Raw genomic sequence first — 21353 nt, forward strand, 5'->3', positions numbered from 1 at the left:
GGTTCGTCCCTGGGAAGGTGAGGTTCCTCCCGCTCAGCCCCGGTGCTGGCCATCTCTGATAACGGTTTCAGTAGGCTACGGTGGTGTCCCGTGGGGTTTAAATATCCTGTCTCCGTTATTAACGGACAGCTGGGCTTGTTGTTCCGCCCGTTAATTCTCACGGAGAGGCCTGTATCTGTTATATCCGTGTTTCTCTCAGGATTCTCCTTTTAAACTCGGTGAAGAGCGTCTCCCGGTTGAGCTGTGGAGGAAAGTGAGCTATTCGTGACACTCCACACTGCAACACGAACCAACCGGACACTAAAAATAACCTCCAACCGGCCAGGCGCGAGACAGACGCCCAGCAGCCGGTCCTGGTGCCCGCAGGACGGGGAGGACAGAAGAATGTTGTTGGAGGGGGTTGGGACGGTGTGTGTGTGTGTGTGTGTGTGTGTGTGTGTGTGTGTGTGTGTGTGTGTGTGTGTGTGTTTTCCAAAAGGTGCCGTTATAATTCCGGTCAGCCGGCGAGGCGACGGGCCGCTGCTGCCACCGAGCGACAGAGAAGCAGCGGCTGTAACCACGGCGACGCGCCGCCAGCTCTGATCTGGACAAAAACCCTCCGACGAGAGTTTGGACTTTTGTTGTTAATAAAAAATATATCTTTATTAAATATGTTTTTTTATATATTTTTTTATTAATTTTTACAAATATAATAGATTAATTAATATAAATACAAATCTGTTTTCACATCAATATATTATTATCATTATTAGGCTACTTAACATAAACATGTTTAATAGTTTCCATGGAAGATTTTTAAGAGTCCAACTTTCTTATTTTTAATTCCGTTTAGATTTGTTGAAAAATAATATTCTAAAGGGTCAAAACGTGTTTTATAGCCATAATAGGGTTCTAGGAGTAACTACCCCCTGGGTAACTACCCCCGGGTAACTGCCCCCGGGTAACTGCCCCCGGGTAACCGCCCCCCTGGGTAACTACCGCCCTGGGTAACTACCCCCTGGGGTAACTGCCCGCCTGGGTAACTACCCCCTGGGTAACTACCCCCTGGGGTAACTACCCCCCCTGGGGTAACTACCCCCTGGGTAACTGACCCCCTGGGTAACTGCCCCCCTGGGTAACTACCCCCCTGGGTAACTGCCCCCCGGGTAACTGCCCCCCCGGGGTATCCGCCCCCCTGGGGTAACTACCCCCCTGGGTAACTGACCCCCTGGGTAACTGCCCCCGGGTAACTGCCCCCGGGTAACTACCCCCGGGTAACTGACCCCCGGGTAACTGACCCCCTGGGTAACTGCCCCCTGGGTAACTACCCCCCTGGGGTAACTGCCCCCCTGGGTAACTACCCCCTGGGTAAGTACCCCCTGGGTAACTGCCCCTGGGTAACTGCCCCCCGGGTAACTTCCCCCGGGTAACTTCCCCCCAGGGTAACTGGCCCCCAGGGTAACTGCCCCCACGAGGTAACTGCCCCCCCAGGGTAACTTCCCCCGTAATTCACATTAACACCACCAGATGTCACCAAATTATTTTCATCACAACTTGGAGATATTTCAACAAAACCATTTTGTAGTAAACTGATCTCATTTTTGGAAATTTAAAAAAACTTGTAGATATATTGTAATGAAATTAGATCTATATATATATATATGTATATATGTTTTAAATATACAAGTACGAAAGCCTTAAGATTAACAATCCACTTGTTTTGAGAGACAAATGTAGAGAATTTTTGAGGTAAGTAGTAATATGTTGGATGAGTGTTTGGGGCAACTCGCCCCCCCACTAGGGGGTAACTGCCCCTCCCTACTAGGGGTAACTGCCCCTCCCCTACTAGGGGGTAACTGGCCCCTGGGGGCTAGTTACCTTTATGGTTATGAATGTGATTCTGTGTGTCATTTAGACAATGACTAGCCCAGTTAGCTATAGTTTATGCTAACTTGCTAGCTAACAACTTCACTAGCAGTGAATGCTAGCCAGCTAGCTAGTTAGCATGAACTGTTAGGAGTGCTAGCTAACAACTTCACTAGCAGTGAATGCTAGCCAGCTAGCTAGTTAGCATGAACTGCTAGGAGTGCTAGCTAACAACTTCACTAGCAGTGAATGCTAGACAGCTAGCTAGTTAGCATGAACTGCTAGGAGTGCTAGCTAACAACTTCACTAGTAGTGAATGCTAGCCAGCAAGCTAGTTAGCATAAACTGCTAGGAGTGCTAGCTAACAACTTCACTAGCAGTGAATGCTAGCCAGCTAGCTAGTTAGCATAAACTGCTAGGAGTGCCAGCTAGCAACCTTACTACCAGATCGTCTGATGTAAAATACCACGTAAATGAATTACAGATGTCAACGTTTCCACTATCAAATCAGTCACATGGTAAGCAGATTTGTTGATTTATTTAACCTTTATTTAACCAGACAAGTCAGTTAAGAACAAATTCTTATTTACAATGTCGGCCTACCGGGGGAACAGTGGGTTAACTGCCTTGTTCAGGGGGCAGAACGACAGATTTTTACCTTGTCAGTTCAGGGATTCGATCTAGCAACCTTAAGGGTCTATAGCTGACAGAGATATTAAAGGGGATCTCTATAGCCGACAGAGATATTAAAAGGGGATCTCTATAGCCGACAGAGATATTAAAAGGGGATCTCTATAGCCGACAGAGATATTAAACTGGGTCTCTATAGCTGACAGAGATATTAAAGGGGGTCTCTATAGCCGACAGAGATATTAAACTGGGTCTCTATAGCCGACAGAGATATTAAACTGGGTCTCTATAGCTGACAGAGATATTAAAATGGGATCTCTATAGCCGACAGAGATATTAAAGGGGATCTCTATAGCCGACAGAGATATTAAACTGGGTCTCTATAGCTGACAGAGATATTAAAGGGGGTCTCTATAGCCGACAGAGATATTAAAAGGGGATCTCTATAGCCGACAGAGATATTAAAAGGGGATCTCTATAGCCGACAGAGATATTAAAAGGGGATCTCTATAGCCGACAGAGATATTAAAAGGGGATCTCTATAGCCGACAGAGATATTAAAAGGGGATCTCTATAGCCGACAGAGATATTAAAAGGGGATCTCTATAGCCGACAGAGATATTAAAGGGGATCTCTATTGGCGACAGAGATATTAAACTGGGTCTCTATAGCCGACAGAGATATTAAAAGATGGATCTCTATTGCTGACAGAGATATTAAAAGGGGATCTCTATAGCCGACAGAGATATTAAAGGGAATCTCTATTGGCGACAGAGATATTAAACTGGGTCTCTATAGTCGACAGAGATATTAAAAGATGGATCTCTATTGCTGACAGAGATATTAAAAGGGATCTCTATAGCCGACAGAGATATTAAAGGGATCTCTATTGCTGACAGAGATATTAAAGGGGATCTCTATAGCCGACAGAGATATTAAAGGGGATCTCTATAGCCGACAGAGATATTAAAGGGGATCTCTATAGCCGACAGAGATATTAAAGGGATCTCTATAGCCGACAGAGATATTAAAGGGATCTCTATAGCCGACAGAGATATTAAAGGGGATCTCTATAGCTGACAGAGATATTAAAAGATGGATTTCTATTGGCGACATCTTGACAACCAAATAGGTAAAGCTGTTGACCAGATGCTTTTCAACTTCATCTGGAAAAATCGTACACATTATATTAGGAAATCTGTCGTTATGAACACATATGAATATGTTGGTCTACACTTTTTATAGATTTTCCTACTCTGCAATAACATTTCTTAAAGAATCCAACTTCAATTTGGAAGTTCATCCCTCATATCTTCTCCCGTTTGGGCGACTTCAATTTTACATTACATTTTGTAACTATAAACATTGATTAGATTCCTACAAAATTCTCAGCTTTTCATAGACAAGTATTCTTAGCGTGGTCGTTAATAAACAATTTTTAGATATTTAATTTGGAACAATAAGGATATTTTGTCTTTTTTTTTTTTTTAAGAACTGGTTTAATAATCATATCCTGCTGGTGAGTCAACTTTTTAATGCAGGATTGTTACTCAATTATGAGGAATGTTTTTAATCTTGTACAATATTCCTGTAACACCTAGAGAGTTCTCCATAGTCTGATGCTATTCCTTCTGGACCTCTGTTGTTTACAGGAGTAGCCAGACTTCACCTTCTGGACCTCTGTTGTTTACAGGTGTAGCCAGACCTCACCTTCTGGACCTCTGTTGTTTACAGGTGTAGCCAGACCTCACCTTCTGGACCTCTGTTGTTTACAGGTGTAGCCAGACCTCACCTTCTGGACCTCTGTTGTTTACAGGTGTAGCCAGACCTCACCTTCTGGACCTCTGTTGTTTACAGGTGTAGCCAGACCGCACCTTCTGGACCTCTTGTTTACAGGTGTAGCCAGACCTCACCTTCTGGACCTCTGTTGTTTACAGGTGTAGCCAGACCTCACCTTCTGGACCTCTGTTGTTTACAGGTGTAGCCAGAGCTCACCTTCTGGACCTCACCTTCGCTTAATCCAGTTGACTCTCCAATAGGAAACATGTTTCTCTCCTTGCTCCCTCAGAACCAATCTGTGTGGTTTATTTCAGAGGGAGATTATATCCATTGCTTATGTCACAATTTACTGGAATACATGTCAATAATCTGTTGGAATAACCAGACTTTTTCAGTTCTGCATTTATTTTGGCATTCCTGCATGTAAAGATATTTATAGTTTTATCCTTCTTTGCGACTTTTATTTTATTTGTTTATAAAATGGGAGAATCTGCTGCTCAGTTTCCTTAACTAGAATAAGGATAAAGAAAAACTAATTTTTACCTCAAAATTGAAATTGTGCGAATGGAAAAAGGTCATATTCAATGTAAATTCACTGATTAAACCACTCTGCCATGTTTAAGGGATTTGAGCAGCACATTAAGACCAGTCTACATTCTTCTAATCAGAAAACTGTTAAAACAACACATGTGCATCTTTTAAGGTCTTTGTATATTCTGTCATTTGTTGTACCCCCCCCCCCAGCATGTTATCATTGTCTGTTTATTTACTTCCTGTATGTATACTGGTGTTTCTGCAATAAAAATTAAAAGAGCTCTCATTGGCTATTGCTGATCACCAGAACTTGTCTTTGCACATCTCTCCCCCTACCAGTGGTGGAGAAATTACCCAATTGTCATACTTGAGTAAAAGTAAAGATACCTTTAATAGAAAAAAATGACTTAAAAGTTAGTCACCCAGTAAAATACTACTTGAGTAAAAAGTTACTGTAATTTCTCAAATATACTTAGTATCAAAAGTAAAGTATAAATAATTTCAAATTCCTTATATTAAGCAATCCAGATTGCACCATTCTTGTTTTTTGATTTAAGGGATGATTTATTGATTTAAGGGATGATTTATTGATTTAAGGGATGTTCTCCTGACAAGAAAGTGAATTGGACCAGTTTCCTGTCCTGATAAGCATTCAAAATGTAACGAGCACTTTCGGGTGTTCTGGGAAATGGAGTAAAAAGGACGTCGTCAAAATATAAAGTACGGATACAACTTCAGTAAAGATCAAACATGTTTGAAAATATCAGGATGGAAAAAGTACTGAAATATCCTACAAAAGTAGAAGTTACTTTAAAACATTTTTACTCAATAATTTTTTTTTATATAGTACTCTGAAAAGCTCGTGCGTTACAGTAGTGAGAAGCAGAAAATAAACGATTTACGTCACAGAGCAACAGAGACGTGGAGTTGGGTTGTTTATTGGCAGTCAGCAGCACAGGAAGATGCAGTAAGGCAAAGCACAGACAACAACAACATTGTTTTAGTGTCATCCAGACAAGGTCATCCTAACGTTGTAGTCCGACGTTGTTATAACGTTTAGAAAACAGAGCAGAGAGCCGAGGAGAAGAAAAAAAAACCAGGAAGCCTTAAACCTCACAGGCTGCGGCTCAAACGGCTCCCTATTCCCCATGTAGTGCACTACTTTCTCAGTGGTGATCTGACTTTGGAAAATAAATAGATAGAAACAGTAGAGCAGACAGAAAGTACAGCAGTAGTGACATCAACGTGCCGCACACCAGGCTTGTGCAAACTACCATCTACGTATGTGTGCAGCGATGTGTGTGTGTGTGTGGGGAGAGAGTGCAAACTGTATGTTTCCAGTGCATACCAGGTGTGTGTGTACCGTGGTTCACGTGTGTGTGTGTGTGTCCAGGGTCTCTAGGTATGACAGAGGGCTACAGCAGAGAAGCGGACCTCTCCCTCTGCTCTCTCCACAAAACCCCGACACACCTTGGCTGCATCCTGGGAGAAGAGAGAGAGGAGAGAGAGGAGAGAATATGAAAGCACCAACTGTGGCTCTGGAGCCTTGGAGCTAAATTAAATCAAATATTTAGCCGATGTTAATGTGGGTGTAGCGAACCAGCCAGACGCTAGACGCTCAGCAACCAGCCAGACACCAGACGCCCAGCAACCAGCCAGACGCCCAGTAACCAGCCAGACGCCCAGTAACCAGCCAGACGCCCAGTAACCAGCCAGACGCCCAGCAACCAGCCAGACGCCCAGCAACCAGCCAGACGCCAGACGCCCAGCAACCAGCCAGACGCCAGACGCCCAGCAACCAGCCAGACGCCAGACGCCCAGCAACCAGCCAGACGCCAGACGCCCAGCCAGACGCCCAGCAACCAGCCAGACGCCAGACGCCCAGCCAGACGCCAGACGCCCAGCAACCAGCCAGACGCCCAGCAACCAGCCAGACACCAGACGCCCAGCAACCAGCCAGACGCCCAGCAACCAGCCAGACGCCAGACGCCCAGCAACCAGCCAGACGCCAGACGCCCAGCAACCAGCCAGACGCCCAGCAACCAGCCAGACGCCCAGCAACCAGCCAGACGCCCAGCCAGACGCCCAGCAACCAGCCAGACGCCAGACGCCCAGCAACCAGCCAGACGCCAGACGCCCAGCAACCAGCCAGACGCCCAGCAACCAGCCAGACGCCAGACGCCCAGCCAGACGCCAGACGCCCAGCCAGACGCCAGACGCCCAGCCAGACGCCAGACGCCCAGCCAGACGCCAGACGCCCAGCAACCAGCCAGACGCCAGACGCCCAGCAACCAGCCAGACGCCAGACGCCCAGCAACCAGCCCAGCAACCAGCCAGACGCCCAGCAACCAGCCCAGCAACCAGCCAGACGCCAGACGCCCAGCAACCAGCCAGACGCCAGACGCCCAGCAACCAGCCAGACGCCCAGCAACCAGCCCAGCAACCAGCCAGACGCCCAGCAACCAGCCAGACGCCAGACGCCCAGCAACCAGCCAGACGCCAGACGCCCAGCAACCAGCCAGACGCCCAGCAACCAGCCAGACGCCCAGCAACCAGCCAGACGCCCAGCAACCAGCAACCAGCCAGACGCCCAGCAACCAGCCAGACGCCAGACGCCCAGCAACCAGCCAGACGCCCAGCAACCAGCCAGACGCCAGACGCCCAGTAACCAACCAGCCAGACGCCAGACGCCCAGTAACCAACCAGCCAGACGCCAGACGCCCAGTAACCAACCAGCCAGACGCCAGACGCCCAGTAACCAACCAGCCAGACGCGCTCAGTAACCAGCCAGACGCTCAGTAACCAGCCAGACGCTCAGTAACCAGCCAGACGCTCAGTAACCAGCCAGACGCTCAGTAACCAGCCAGACGCTCAGTAACCAGCCAGACGCTCAGTAACCAGCCAGACGCTCAGTAACCAGCCAGACGCTCAGTAACCAGCCAGACGCTCAGTAACCAGCCAGACGCTCAGTAACCAGCCAGACGCTAGACGCTCAGTAACCAGCCAGACGCTAGACGCTCAGTAACCAGCCAGACGCTAGACGCTCAGTAACCAGCCAGACGCTCAGTAACCAGCCAGACACTAGACGCTCAGTAACCAGCCAGACACTAGACAATCAGCCCAGCTAAGCACATAAACCTCTGGTCAAGTAAACAGGATACACTGGGAAGATGCAGTTAGCTCATTTGCAAGACTTCTGGCAGATGTAGAATGTCTATATACTCCAGTCTACATGGTTTAGATGTTGGCCAGGCGTCAACATTATATTCTGATGTCTCGGCGACGTCTTCCCAATGTACACATGCTCTCTCCACACTACATATTCCTGAAGCTTTCTACAAGCTTAACCTGCATAGCTCTACAGGCCTGCTAGCTAGCCTTTTAGCTTCCCACATCCCCAACATGGCTAAACACAGCAAGCTAGCTAGCCTTTTAGCTTCCCACATCCCCAACATGGCTAAACACAGCAAGCTAGCTAGCCTTTTAGCTTCCCACATCTATGTGAAATAATCAGATTCATAATGAAACAATATGCCCCTGGCAAATGTTGTTATACTTGCCAGTGTAACCTACAACATTATCCCAGTTTAAACATACAGCTTGAATGTATTCGCTCCCATACCAGTTAACAATAGGACGTCATGGTTTGTTTTTACCAATAGCCTTGTAATCACTAGTTATACTTCTAAACATAAAACACACATTTCTGGGAGAATTCTAATAAGGTTTACAATGTTGTTTGGTTTTTATTGTCTGAACATTCGTTGATTTTATATTTGCTCATCAATGCAAAAAAAAAAAAAAAAAAATAGGCCACTTTCATGCCTAGTCTATAGATCAGATCAAGGAACCAATCAAGCGTCACTGCGTCCTCACTCTCCCCACAGAAGGGACGACGCGGCGCGGTCCAGCGGCCACGGAGGGACAGGAGTACGTCGGAGCGCACTACGAGGAGCCGCCCCTTTTGTGGTGAAAAAACGACACCGTGCTACCCTCCGCAGGGTGAGTCTTCATGGGGAATAAAACCTGCCTTTACAGTTCGATCCGTGTCTAGCGGGAGCAGACGAACGGAAGGTTCGATCCGTGTCTAGCGGGAGCAGACGAACGGAAGGTTCGATCCGTGTCTAGCGGGAGCAGACGAACGGAAGGGGAACGTGTCTAGCGGGAGCAGACGAACAGAAGGGGAACGTGTCTAGCGGGAGCAGACGAACAGAAGGGGAACGTGTCTAGCGGGAGCAGACGAACAGAAGGGGAACGCGTCTAGCGGGAGCAGACGAACGGAAGGTTCGATCCGTGTCTAGCGGGAGCAGACGAACGGAAGGTTCGATCCGTGTCTAGCGGGAGCAGACGAACGGAAGGTTCGATCCGTGTCTAGCGGGAGCAGACGAACGGAAGGTTCGATCCGTGTCTAGCGGGAGCAGACGAACGGAAGGTTCGATCCGTGTCTAGCGGGAGCAGACGAACGGAAGGTTCGATCCGTGTCTAGCGGGAGCAGACGAACGGAAGGTTCGATCCGTGTCTAGCGGGAGCAGACGAACGGAAGGTTCGATCCGTGTCTAGCGGGAGCAGACGAACGGAAGGTTCGATCCGTGTCTAGCGGGAGCAGACGAACGGAAGGGGAACGTGTCTAGCGGGAGCAGACGAACGGAAGGTTCGATCCGTGTCTAGCGGGAGCAGACGAACGGAAGGTTCGATCCGTGTCTAGCGGGAGCAGACGAACGGAAGGGGAACGTGTCTAGCGGGAGCAGACGAACGGAAGGGGAACGTGTCTAGCGGGAGCAGACGAACGGAAGGGGAACGTGTCTAGCGGGAGCAGACGAACGGAAGGGGAACGCGTCTAGCGGGAGCAGACGAACGGAAGGGGAACGCGTCTAGCGGGAGCAGACGAACGGAAGGGGAACGTACCTTGATGAAGGAGTCCTCCTTGGTGGTTCCATGGTTCACCGGTCCCTCCATCCTGCCATCTACACAACAAAACCACAGAGAGGGAGGGGGAAAGGGTATAAATACACACCTGGGCGTGGAGACGGGGCAGAGGACCCACTGGGGGAGGAGGAACCCCTGGGGGAGGAGGAACCCCTGGGGGAGGAGGAACCACTGGGGGAGGAGGAACACTCACCCAGCTCATAAAGCTGTCCTTTCACATTGACGAAGGTGATAAAATGGAAGTTTACGTCATCTGCCTCCACCTGAGGGAGGGAGGGAGAGAGAGAGGGAGGGAGAGAGGGAGGGAGAGAGGGGGTATAAAAGATTAAATGACACATTATAAATGACATCTGAGGTAAGTCTTTATTTTGCGTTGTGTGTTCTCTCACCCTGCACTGGCCCTGTGCTGCCACTTCATCATGAGCCTCTCTGATGGCCTGCAAGAGACAGCAATATATACACACACATGTATTCATCCAGGTATCTACATTAAAAACCATACAGGGCATTCGGAAAGTATTCAGACCCCTTGACTTGTTCCACACTTTGTTACATTACAGCCTCTTATTCTAACATGGATTCATTTGTTGTTTTCCCATCAATCTACACACAAAGCGAAAACAGGTTTAGAGATTTTACCTTATTCCTAAAAAAAATAATAATCTTTAATACCTTATTTACATCAGTATTCAGACCCTTTGCTATGAGACTCTAAATTGAGCTCAGGTGCATCCTGTTTCCATTGATCATCCTTGAGATGTTTCTACAACTTGGAGTCCACCTGTGGTCAATTCAATTCAATTCAATAGACAGGAAAGGCCCCACACCTGTCGATAAGATCCCACAGTTTAATATATTTAACTAGGCGGTTAAGAAAGAATTCTTATTTACAATGACGGTCTACCGGGGAACAGTGGGTTAACTGCCTTGTTCAGGGGCAGAACGACAGATTTTTTTACCTTGTCAGCTCAGGGATTCGATCTAGCAACCTTTGTTACTGGCTCAACGCCCTAACCACTAGGCTACCTGCCGTCCCGACACTGTCAGAGCAAAAACCAAGCCGTGAGGTGGAAGGAATTGTCCGTAGAGCTCTGAGGCAAGATTGTGTCGAGGCACAGATCTGGGGAAGGGTACCAAAACATTTCTGCAGTATTGAAGGTCCCCAAGAACTCAGTGGCCTCAATCATTCTTTAATGGAAGACGTTTGGAAACACCAAGACTCTTCCTAGAGCTGGCCGCCCGGCCAAACTGAGCAATCGGGGGGAGAAGGGCCTTGGTCAGGGAGGTGACCAAGAACCCGATGGTCACTCTGACAGAGCTCCAGAGTTCCTGTGTGGAGATGGGAGAACCTTCTAGAAGGACAACCATCTCTGCAGCACTCCACCAATCAGGCCTTTATGGTAGAGTGGCTAGATGGAAGCCACTCCTCAGTAAAAGGCACATGACAGCCCGCTTGGAGTTTGCCAAAAGGCACCTAAAGACTCTCAGACCATGAGAAACAAGATTCTCTGGTCTGATGAAACCAAGATTGAACTCTTTGGCCTGAATGCCAAGCGTCACATCTGGAGGAAGCCTGGCACCATCCCTACGGTGAAGCATGGTGGTGGCAGCATCATGCTGTGGGGAGGTTTTTCAGAGGCAGGGACTGGGAGACTAGTCAGGATCGAGGGAAAGATGAACAGAGTAAAATACAGAGAGATCCTTGATGAAAACCTGCTCCAGACGCTCAGGACTTCAGACTGGGGTGAAGGGTCACCTTCCAACAGGACAACAACCCTAAGCACACAGCCAAGACAACGCAGGAGCGGCTTCGGGACAAGTCTCTGAATGTTCTTGAGTGGCCCAGCCAGAGCCCGGACTTGAACCCAATCGAACATCTCTGGAGAGACCTGAAAATAGCTGTGCAGCGACGCTCCCCATCCAACCTGACAGAGCTTGAGAGGATCTGCAGAGAAGAATGGGACTTGGCGTGCCAAGCTTGTAGCGTCATACCCAAGAAGACTCGAGGCTGTAATCGCTGCCAAAAGGTGCTTCAACAAAGTACTGAGTAAAGGGACTGAATACTTACAGAAATGTGATTGCAGTTTATTTCTTATAAATTAGTAAAAATGTCTAAACTTGTTTTTGCTTTGTCATTATGGGGGATTGTGTGTAGATTGATGGGGGGGAGGGGGGAAACATTAAATCAATTTTAGAATAAGACCAACCTAACAAAATGTAGATATACAGGCAACAGGTCTCTACACTAAAACCTGTATGTAGATATACAGGCAACAGGTCTCTACACTAAAACCTGTATGTAGATATACAGGCAACAGGTCTCTACACTAAAACGTGTCTAGACCTGTACAGGTATACACATTAAACATGAATATACACACAATCCCCCATGTTACCTGGTTCTTCTCCAGGTGTGTGTGTGTGTGTGTGTGTACCTGGTTCTTCTCCAGGTGTGTGTGTGTGTTACCTGGTTCTTCTCCAGGTGTGTGTGTGTGTTACCTGGTTCTTCTCCAGGTGTGTGTGTGTGTGTGTGTGTGTGTGTTACCTGGTTCTTCTCCAGGTGTGTGGCTCGCTGGGCGGGGGTCATGTTGGCCGTCTCATCTAGAAACTTCTTCAGAGCAGAGTCGCCATCTGGCACAGAGACGGCGCCGTTACACCCTGGCTTCCCTACTACACCCTGGCTTCCCTACTACACCCTGGCTTCCCTACTACACCCTGGCGGCGTCTGCTACCCAACCTCCCTACTACACCCTGGCTTCCCTACTACACCCTGGTGGCGTCCGCTACTTGGCTTCCCTACTACATCCTGGCTTCCCTACTACACCCCGGCTTCCCTACTACACCCCGGCTTCCCTACTACACCCCGGCTTCCCTACTACTAACCAAAACTACACACTGGTCGCGTCTGGAATCTGGCTTCCAGTACTACTTACTAAAACGACATACTGTGTACTAATTATACTACATACTATTTAGACTGTAGTGTTTAGTATAAATATATGCAGTGAGCAACACAACAACATCCTACCCTCATCCACACTGAGAAGGCATCATCTGAGGAGCGATTCTACCAGATAAATACCAGTCTCTTCCTCAGTAGAGGAAGTATGTATGGGTATTCGACATCCTCCCTCCATCTTGGCTCCACGCAGGACCAGTTTCTACTCACCATACTCTATGTGGGTGGGGTTGTTGGCGACCGCGTGCAGCAGAGCCACGGTGCCGCAGGAGTTGACCACCGTCTGTTTCAGGAAGTAGAGGCCAGTAGCCGCCGTGACCTTCCCAGCCTGCTGCTGCCGGAACGACTCGTGCTGAAACGCACGTCGTCATCGTCATCATCATCATCATCGTCTCTCAAATGTTGTCCCCCCCGCCGGGTGAGGTTTAGTGTCCCGGGACCCCCAAGGGTGAGGTTTAGTGTGCCGGGACCCCCCCAAGGGTGAGGTTTAGTGTCCCGGGACACCCCCAAGGGTGAGGTTTAGTGTCCCAGGACACCCCCAAGGGTGAGGTTTAGTGTCCCAGGACCCCGAGGGTGAGGTTTAGTGTCCCGGGACCCCCCCGAGGGTGAGGTTTAGTGTCCCGGGACCCCCAAGGGTTGCACATTTTTGGGTTTTGCCCTAGTACCTCACAGCGGATTCAAATAATCAACTCATTAAGCAACTGGACAAAACTAAAACCGTGCATCACCTTGGGGTCCACGAAACAGAGTTGGGGAAATGAATCAATAAATTACTGGAGTAACGGTTACCGGTCGGGGGGTCGGGGGTAACGGTTACCTGTCGGGTCGGGGAGTAACGGTTACCTGTCGGGTCGGGGAGTAACGGTTACCTGTTGGGTCGGGGGGGAGTAACGTTACCTGTTGGGTCGGGGGGAGTAACGGTTACCTGTTGGGTCGGGGGGGAGTAACGGTTACCTGTTGGGTCGGGGGAGTAACGGTTACCTGTTGGGTCGGGGGGAGTAACGGTTACCTGTTGGGTCAGGGGGGGGAGTAACGGTTACCTGCTGGGTCGGGGGGGAGTAACGGTTACCTGCTGGGTCGGGGGAGTAACGGTTACCTGCTGGGTCGGGAGTAACGGTTACCTGTTGGGTCGGGAGTAACGGTTACCTGTTGGGTCGGGAGTAACGGTTACCTGTTGGGTCGGGGGGAGTAACGGTTACCTGTTGGGTCGGGGGAGTAACGGTTACCTGTTGGGTCGGGGGGAGTAACGGTTACCTGTTGGGTCGGGGGAGTAACGGTTACCTGTTGGGTGGGGGGGGAGTAACGGTTACCTGTTGGGTGGGGGGAGTAACGGTTACCTGTTGGGTGGGGGGGGAGTAACGGTTACCTGTTGGGTGGGGGGGAGTAACGGTTACCTGTTGGGTGGGGGGGAGTAACGGTTACCTGTTGGGTCAGGGGGGAGTAACGGTTACCTGTTGGGTCAGGGGGGAGTAACGGTTACCTGTTGGGTCAGGGGGGTATCGGTTACCTGTTGGGTCGGGGGGGTATCGGTTACCTGTTGGGTCAGGGGGGTATCGGTTACCTGTTGGGTCAGGGGGGGTATCGGTTACCTGTTGGGTCAGGGGGGGTATCGGTTACCTGTTGGGTCAGGGGGGGTATCGGTTACCTGTTGGGTCAGGGGGGGTATCGGTTACCTGTTGGGTCAGGGGGGAGTAACGGTTACCTGTTGGGTCAGGGGGAGGGGGGGAGTAACGGTTACCTGTTGGGTCAGGGGGAGGGGGAGTAACGGTTACCTGTTGGGTCAGGGGGGAGGGGGAGTAACGGTTACCTGTTGGGTCAGGGGGGAGGGGGAGTAACGGTTACCTGTTGGGTCAGGGGAGGGGGAGTAACGGTTACCTGTTGGGTCGGGGGGAGTAACGGTTACCTGTTGGGTCGGGGGGAGTAACGGTTACCTGTTGGGTCGGGGGGAGTAACGGTTACCTGTTGGGTCAGGGGGGGAGTAACGGTTACCTGTTGGGTCGGGGGGAGTAACGGTTACCTGTTGGGTCAGGGGGGGAGTAACGGTTACCTGTTGGGTCGGGGGGGGTAACGGTTACCTGTTGGGTCGGGGGGGTAACGGTTACCTGTTGGGTCAGGGGGGGTAACGGTTACCTGTTGGGTCGGGGGGGTAACGGTTACCTGTTGGGTCAGGGGGGGTAACGGTTACCTGTTGGGTCAGGGGGGGTAACGGTTACCTGTTGGGTCGGGGGGAGTAACGGTTACCTGTTGGGTCAGGGGGGGTAACGGTTACCTGCTGGGTCAGGGGGAGTAACGGTTACCTGCTGGGTCGGGGGGAGTAACGGTTACCTGTTGGGTCGGGAGTAACGGTTACCTGTTGGGTCGGGAGTAACGGTTACCTGTTGGGTCGGGGGAGTAACGGTTACCTGTTGGGTCGGGGGGAGTAACGGTTACCTGTTGGGTCGGGGGGAGTAACGGTTACCTGTTGGGTCGGGGGGAGTAACGGTTACCTGTTGGGTCGGGGGGGAGTAACGGTTACCTGTTGGGTGGGGGGGAGTAACGGTTACCTGTTGGGTGGGGGGGAGTAACGGTTACCTGTTGGGTGGGGGGAGTAACGGTTACCTGTTGGGTCAGGGGGGGAGTAACGGTTACCTGTTGGGTCAGGGGGGGAGTAACGGTTACCTGTTGGGTCAGGGGGGGTAACGGTTACCTGTTGGGTCGGGGGGGTATCGGTTACCTGTTGGGTCAGGGGGGGTATCGGTTACCTGTTGGGTCAGGGGGGGTATCGGTTACCTGTTGGGTCAGGGGGGTATCGGTTACCTGTTGGGTCAGGGGGGAGTAACGGTTACCTGTTGGGTCAGGGGGAGGGGGAGTAACGGTTACCTGTTGGGTCAGGGGGAGGGGGGGAGTAACGGTTACCTGTTGGGTCAGGGGGAGGGGGGGGGAGTAACGGTTACCTGTTGGGTCAGGGGGGAGGGGGGAGTAACGGTTACCTGTTGGGTCGGGGGGAGTAACGGTTACCTGTTGGGTCGGGGGGAGTAACAGTTACCTGTTGGGTCGGGGGGAGTAACGGTTACCTGTTGGGTCAGGGGGGGAGTAACGGTTACCTGTTGGGTCGGGGGGGAGTAACGGTTACCTGTTGGGTCAGGGGGGAGTAACGGTTACCTGTTGGGTCGGGGGGGTAACGGTTACCTGTTGGGTCAGGGGGGTAACGGTTACCTGTTGGGTCAGGGGGGGTAACGGTTACCTGTTGGGTCGGGGGGGTAACGGTTACCTGTTGGGTCAGGGGGGTAACGGTTACCTGTTGGGTCAGGGGGGTAACGGTTACCTGTTGGGTCGGGGGAGTAACGGTTACCTGTTGGGTCAGGGGGGTAACGGTTACCTGTTGGGTCAGGGGGGGTAACGGTTACCTGTTGGGTCAGGGGGGGTAACGGTTACCTGTTGGGTCAGGGGGGGTAACGGTTACCTGTTGGGTCAGGGGGGGGTAACGGTTACCTGTTGGGTGGGGGGGGTAACGGTTACCTGTTGGGTCAGGGGGGGTAACGGTTACCTGTTGGGTCAGGGGGAAGAGCAGCATGAGGGCGCAGCTGGGAGACGGTACTGAAGACAGTCCTTCCTCCTCCAGACCCAACACATCCACGAAGCTCCAGGTAGCCGACACTCCCAGTCCACTGAGCACCTGCAACGCAACACACAGGGTTCCCCCATCAGTCTCTACAGACCACCCAGAACAGAGCTCCAGGTAGCAGACACTCCCAGTCCACCGAGCACCTGCAACGCAACACACAGGGTTCCCCCATCAGTCTCTACAGACCACCCAGAACAGAGCTCCAGGTAGCAGACACTCCCAGTCCACCGAGCACCTGCAACGCAACACACAGGGTTCCCCCATCAGTCTCTACAGACCACCCAGAACAGAGCTCCAGGTAGCAGACACTCCCAGTCCACTGAGCACCTGCAACGCAACACGCAACACACACACAACACACGCATCAGTCTCTACAGACCACCCAGAACAGAGCTCCACATGCCAGATTAGACCAGAGCTCCACGTGCCAGATTAGACCAGAGCTCCACGTGCCAGATTAGACCAGAGCTCCACGTGCCAGATTAGACCAGAGCTCCACGTGCCAGATTAGACCAGAGCTCCACGTGCCAGATTAGACCAGAGCTCCACGTGCCAGATTAGACCATAGCTCAACGTGCCAGATTAGCTTGTTATGGATAGGGGGCAGTATTTTCACAGCCAGATAAAAAAAAACACCCAATTTAATCTGATTATTACTCCTGCCCAGAAACTAGAATATGCATATAATTATTAGCTTTGGATAGAAAACACCCTAAAGTTTCTAAAACTGTTTGAATGGTGTCTGTGAGTATAACAGAACTCATTTGGCAGGCCAAAACCTGAGAAGATTCCAAACAGGAAGTGCCCTCTCTGACCATTTCTTGGCCTTCTACACTCTATTGAAAACTGAGGATCTCTGCTGTCACGTGACACTTCCTACGGCTCCCATAGGCTCTCAGAAGGTGGCGGAACGGGGAATGATGTCTTTGCAGGCCATGGCTGAAAAACAGTAGCGCATTTGGTAAGTGGTCGATCTGAGGACAATGAGACTGGGGGCGCGTGCACGAGCCGACACCATGTTTTTATTTTCAGTCTTTGAATATTATCGCTTTTTTACGAGAAAAATTGATTTTAAACAGCGTTTGACATGCTTCGAAGTACGGTAATGGAATATTTTGAATTTTTTTGTCACGAAACTCACGCGTCACCCTTCGTATAGTGTCTTGAACGCACAACAAAACGCCGCTATTTGGATATAACTATGGATTATTTGGAACCAAACCAACGTTTGTTATTGAAGTAGAAGTCCTGGGAGTGCATTCTGACGAAGAACAGCAAAGGTAATCCAATTTGTCTTATAGTAAATCTGAGTTTGGTGAGGGCTAAACTTGGTGGGTGTCAAAATAGCTAGCCCGTGATGGCGAGCTATCTACTCAGAATATTGCAAAATGTGCTTTCACCGAAAAGCCATTTTAAAATTGGACATAGCGATTGCATAAAGGAGTTCTGTATCTATAATTCTTAAAATAATTATGTTTTTTTGTGAACGTTTATCGTGAGTAATTTAGTAAATTCACCGGAAGTGTTCGGTGGGAATGCTAGTTCTGAACGTCACATGCTAATGTAAAAAGCTGTTTTTTGATATAAATATGAACTTGATTGAACAAAACATGCATGTATTGTATAACATAATGTCCTAGGAGTGTCATCTGATGAAGATCAAAGGTTAGTGCTGCATTTAGCTGTGGTTTTGTTTTTTGTGACATTATATGCTAGCTTGAAAAATGGGTATCTGATTATTTCTGGCTGGGTACTCTGCTGACATAATCTAATGTTTTGCTTTCGCTGTAAAGCCTTTTTGAAATCGGACAGTGTGGTTAGATAAAGGAGAGTCTTGTCTTTAAAATGGTGTAAAATAGTCATATGTTTGAAAAATTGAAGTTCTCGGATTTGAGGACTTTTTATTTCGCGCCACGCCTATCATTGGATATTGGAGCAGGTGTTCCGCTAGCGGAACGTCTAGATGTAAGAGGTTAAAACACCCAGAACAGAGCTCAACGTGCCAGGTTGGAACAGAGCTCAACGTGCCAGGTTGGAACAGAGCTCAACGTGCCAGGTTGGAACAGAGCTCAACGTGCCAGGTTGGAACAGAGCTCAACGTGCCAGATTAGAACAGAGCTCAACGTGCCAGGTTGGGAACAGAGCTCAACGTGCCAGGTTGGGAACAGAGCTCAACGTGCCAGGTTGGAACAGAGCTCAACGTGCCAGGTTGGAACAGAGCTCAACGTGCCAGGTTGGAACAGAGCTCAACGTGCCAGGTTGGAACAGAGCTCAACGTGCCAGGTTGGAACAGAGCTCAACGTGCCAGGTTGGAACAGAGCTCAACGTGCCAGGTTGGAACAGAGCTCAACGTGCCAGGTTGGAACAGAGCTCAACGTGCCAGATTAGAACAGAGCTCAACACCAACATGCCAGATTAGACCACCCAGAACAGAGCGCAACATGCCAGATTAGACCACCCAGAACAGAGCGCAACGTGCCAGATTAGAACGACCCAGAACAGAGCTCAACGTGCCAGATTAGAACAGAGCTCAACGTGCCAGATTAGAACACCCAGAACAGAGCGCAACGTGCCAGATTAGAACGACCCAGAACAGAGCTCAACATGCCAGATTAGAACACCCAGACCAGCTAGACAGTGTATCTGGAACTCACCCAGTCATTGACAACACTATACTGTATGTATATACAGTAGAATGTAGGCCTAAAGCATCAAGTTCCTCTGTGTACACATCACTGACCATCTGAAATGGTCCACCCACACAGACAGTGTGGTGAAGAAGGCGCAACAGAGCCTCTTCAACCTCAGGAGGATGAAGAAATTTGGCTTGGCACCTAAAACCCTCAAACTTTTATAGACGCACAATCAAGAGCATCCTGTCGGAGTGTATCACCACCTGGTACGGCACCTGCACCGCCCACAACCGCAGGGCTCTCCAGAGGTTGGTGAGGTCTGCACAACGCATCACCGGGGGCGAACTACCTGCCCTCCAGGACACCTACACCACCCGAGCCACTGCCTGTTCACCCTGCTATCATCCAGAAGGCGAGGTCAATACAGGTGCATCAAAGCTGGGACTGAAAAACAGTTTCTATCTCAAGGCCATCAGACTAGCCGGCTTCCACCCGGTTACTCAACCCTGCAGCTTAGAGGCCCGAGAGACTGAAAAACAGCTTCCATCTCCAGGCCATCAGACTGATAAACAGCTTCCATCTCCAGGCCATCAGACTGATAAACAGCTTCCATCTCCAGGCCATCAGACTGATAAACAGCTTCCATCTCCAGGCCATCAGACTGATAAACAGCTTCCATCTCCAGGCCATCAGACTGATAAACAGCTTCCATCTCCAGGCCATCAGACTGATAAACAGCTTCCATCTCCAGGCCATCAGACTGATAAACAGCTTCCATCTCCAGGCCATCAGACTGATAAACAGCTTCCATCTCCAGGCCATCAGACTGATAAACAGCTTCCATCTCCAGGCCATCAGACTGATAAACAGCTTCCATCTCCAGGCCATCAGACTGATAAACAGCTTCCATCTCCAGGCCATCAGACTGATAAACAGCTTCCATCTCCAGGCCATCAGACTGATAAACAGCTTCCATCTCCAGGCCATCAGACTGATAAACAGCTTCCATCTCCAGGCCATCAGACTGATAAACAGCTTCTATCTCCAGGCCATCAGACTGATAAACAGCCATCACTAGCCGGCTACCACCTGGTTACTCAACCCTGCACCTTAGAGGCTGCTGCCCCATGTACACAGACATGGAATCACTGGCCACTGTAATAATGTTTACATACTGCTTTACTCATATCATGTGTATATACTGTATTCTATTCTACTGTATTTTAGTCAATGCCTCTGACATTGCTCCTCCTAATGTTTATATATTTCTTAATTACGTTATTTGACTTTTAGATGTGTGTATTGTTAGATATTACTGCACTGTTGGAGCTGGGAACACAATAATTTCGCTACACCCGCAATAACATCTGCTAAATGTGTGTATGTGACAAATAAAATGTGATTTACCGAGCAGTTAAATGCCTGTCAGAAGAGAGGGTAGAACTCGGAGATTTGAGTCCGACTCGAAACCGTCCACGGTAACGGACACTAAATGTCCATGATGACTCGGCAGAACGGGCCTCAACACGTCAATAATAATAATAATAATATTATAATCACTACGCATATCTTCACTGTTTTAAAACGTTATCAGAACATTAATACCGCACGGCTGCCTATCCAAAATAAATAACGATTTAACTTCAAATCAGACCCAAGCTGATGTTTAGTCTCTCTCTCTCTCTCTCTCTCTCCATCCTTCCATCAGACCACACCCTGTATCATAGACACCGGGTGGAGCACCAGGCGCAGCGTGGCAAGAGATGTTATCGGGCAGACCGACCGTAACCTACTAGGGGCTATAACCTAACGGCGGTTTCCATCTTGTGTAACCTCTGTCTCGCTGCTGTTCAGATGATTTCTGATAGAAATACTAGTTAGGATCCTACTAAAGCCAGACCGAGACAGGTCCATAACCTGTTGGTTATAATGTCCTGTTGTAACGTCATATACACACCTGTCATCCTATCTGTTATGACTCAGCGATATTACATACACACCTTGTTCAGCATCTGAAACACACACAGACACAAAGACAAACAGGAGAACACATCATTTAGACAGACAATAACAGACCGTTAGAACCGAGCAAGTCCGTATTTTAAGTCTCAGTCTTATGATAAGACGTTTTAAAACAACATATTTATCATGATGATGGTTCTCTACCTCCGGGTTGATTTCCATTGGTTGCCACTCCATCCTGTTCGGTAAGGTTCGGTCCCGGTATGTCGGTCTGTTACAACACGCTGCTGGTTTGGGTGATATGATCCTACCGGGGGCCGTCCACTCGCTTCATATGCTGCCGGTCATATTCCATTGTGCCGTTCGGCGGAGGGGTGGACGAGAACCGGAGAAAAAGCCAACAGATTCTCCCGTAGCCTCACCTCGTTTGTTAACAAGAAAATACATATTACAGTGAAGTATTGGAGGTTGGGTGAGAGAG

At 49.5% G+C, this 21353-nt stretch overlaps 2 protein-coding genes across 4 annotated transcripts in view; both read right to left on the reverse strand.

The window, feature by feature from the left end:
• Positions 1-405, reverse strand: part of LOC106595830 (LIM and calponin homology domains-containing protein 1) — a 60563-nt gene extending 60158 nt beyond the window's left edge. For all 3 annotated transcript variants that reach the window (XM_045713828.1, XM_045713827.1, XM_045713826.1), the window contains exon 1: positions 1-405. This exon is cut by the window's left edge and continues 46 nt beyond it. In XM_045713828.1, coding sequence (XP_045569784.1) covers positions 1-53 — 53 coding nt within the window. In that variant the 5' untranslated portion in view covers positions 54-405.
• Positions 406-6074: 5669 nt separating this feature from the next.
• uchl1 (ubiquitin carboxyl-terminal esterase L1 (ubiquitin thiolesterase)) lies at positions 6075-21163 on the reverse strand. Its single transcript, NM_001141890.2, is given in 9 exon segments — positions 6075-6270; positions 9694-9752; positions 9908-9977; positions 10104-10151; positions 12260-12345; positions 12884-13025; positions 16200-16328; positions 20911-20922; positions 21077-21163. Coding segments are annotated over 9 exon segments (663 nt in total). The 5' UTR covers positions 21110-21163; the 3' UTR covers positions 6075-6186.
• Between the last annotated feature and the right edge of the window lie 190 nt (positions 21164-21353).

This window comes from Salmo salar, unplaced genomic scaffold (assembly GCF_905237065.1).
Source record: "Salmo salar unplaced genomic scaffold, Ssal_v3.1, whole genome shotgun sequence".
NCBI lineage: Eukaryota > Metazoa > Chordata > Actinopteri > Salmoniformes > Salmonidae > Salmo > Salmo salar.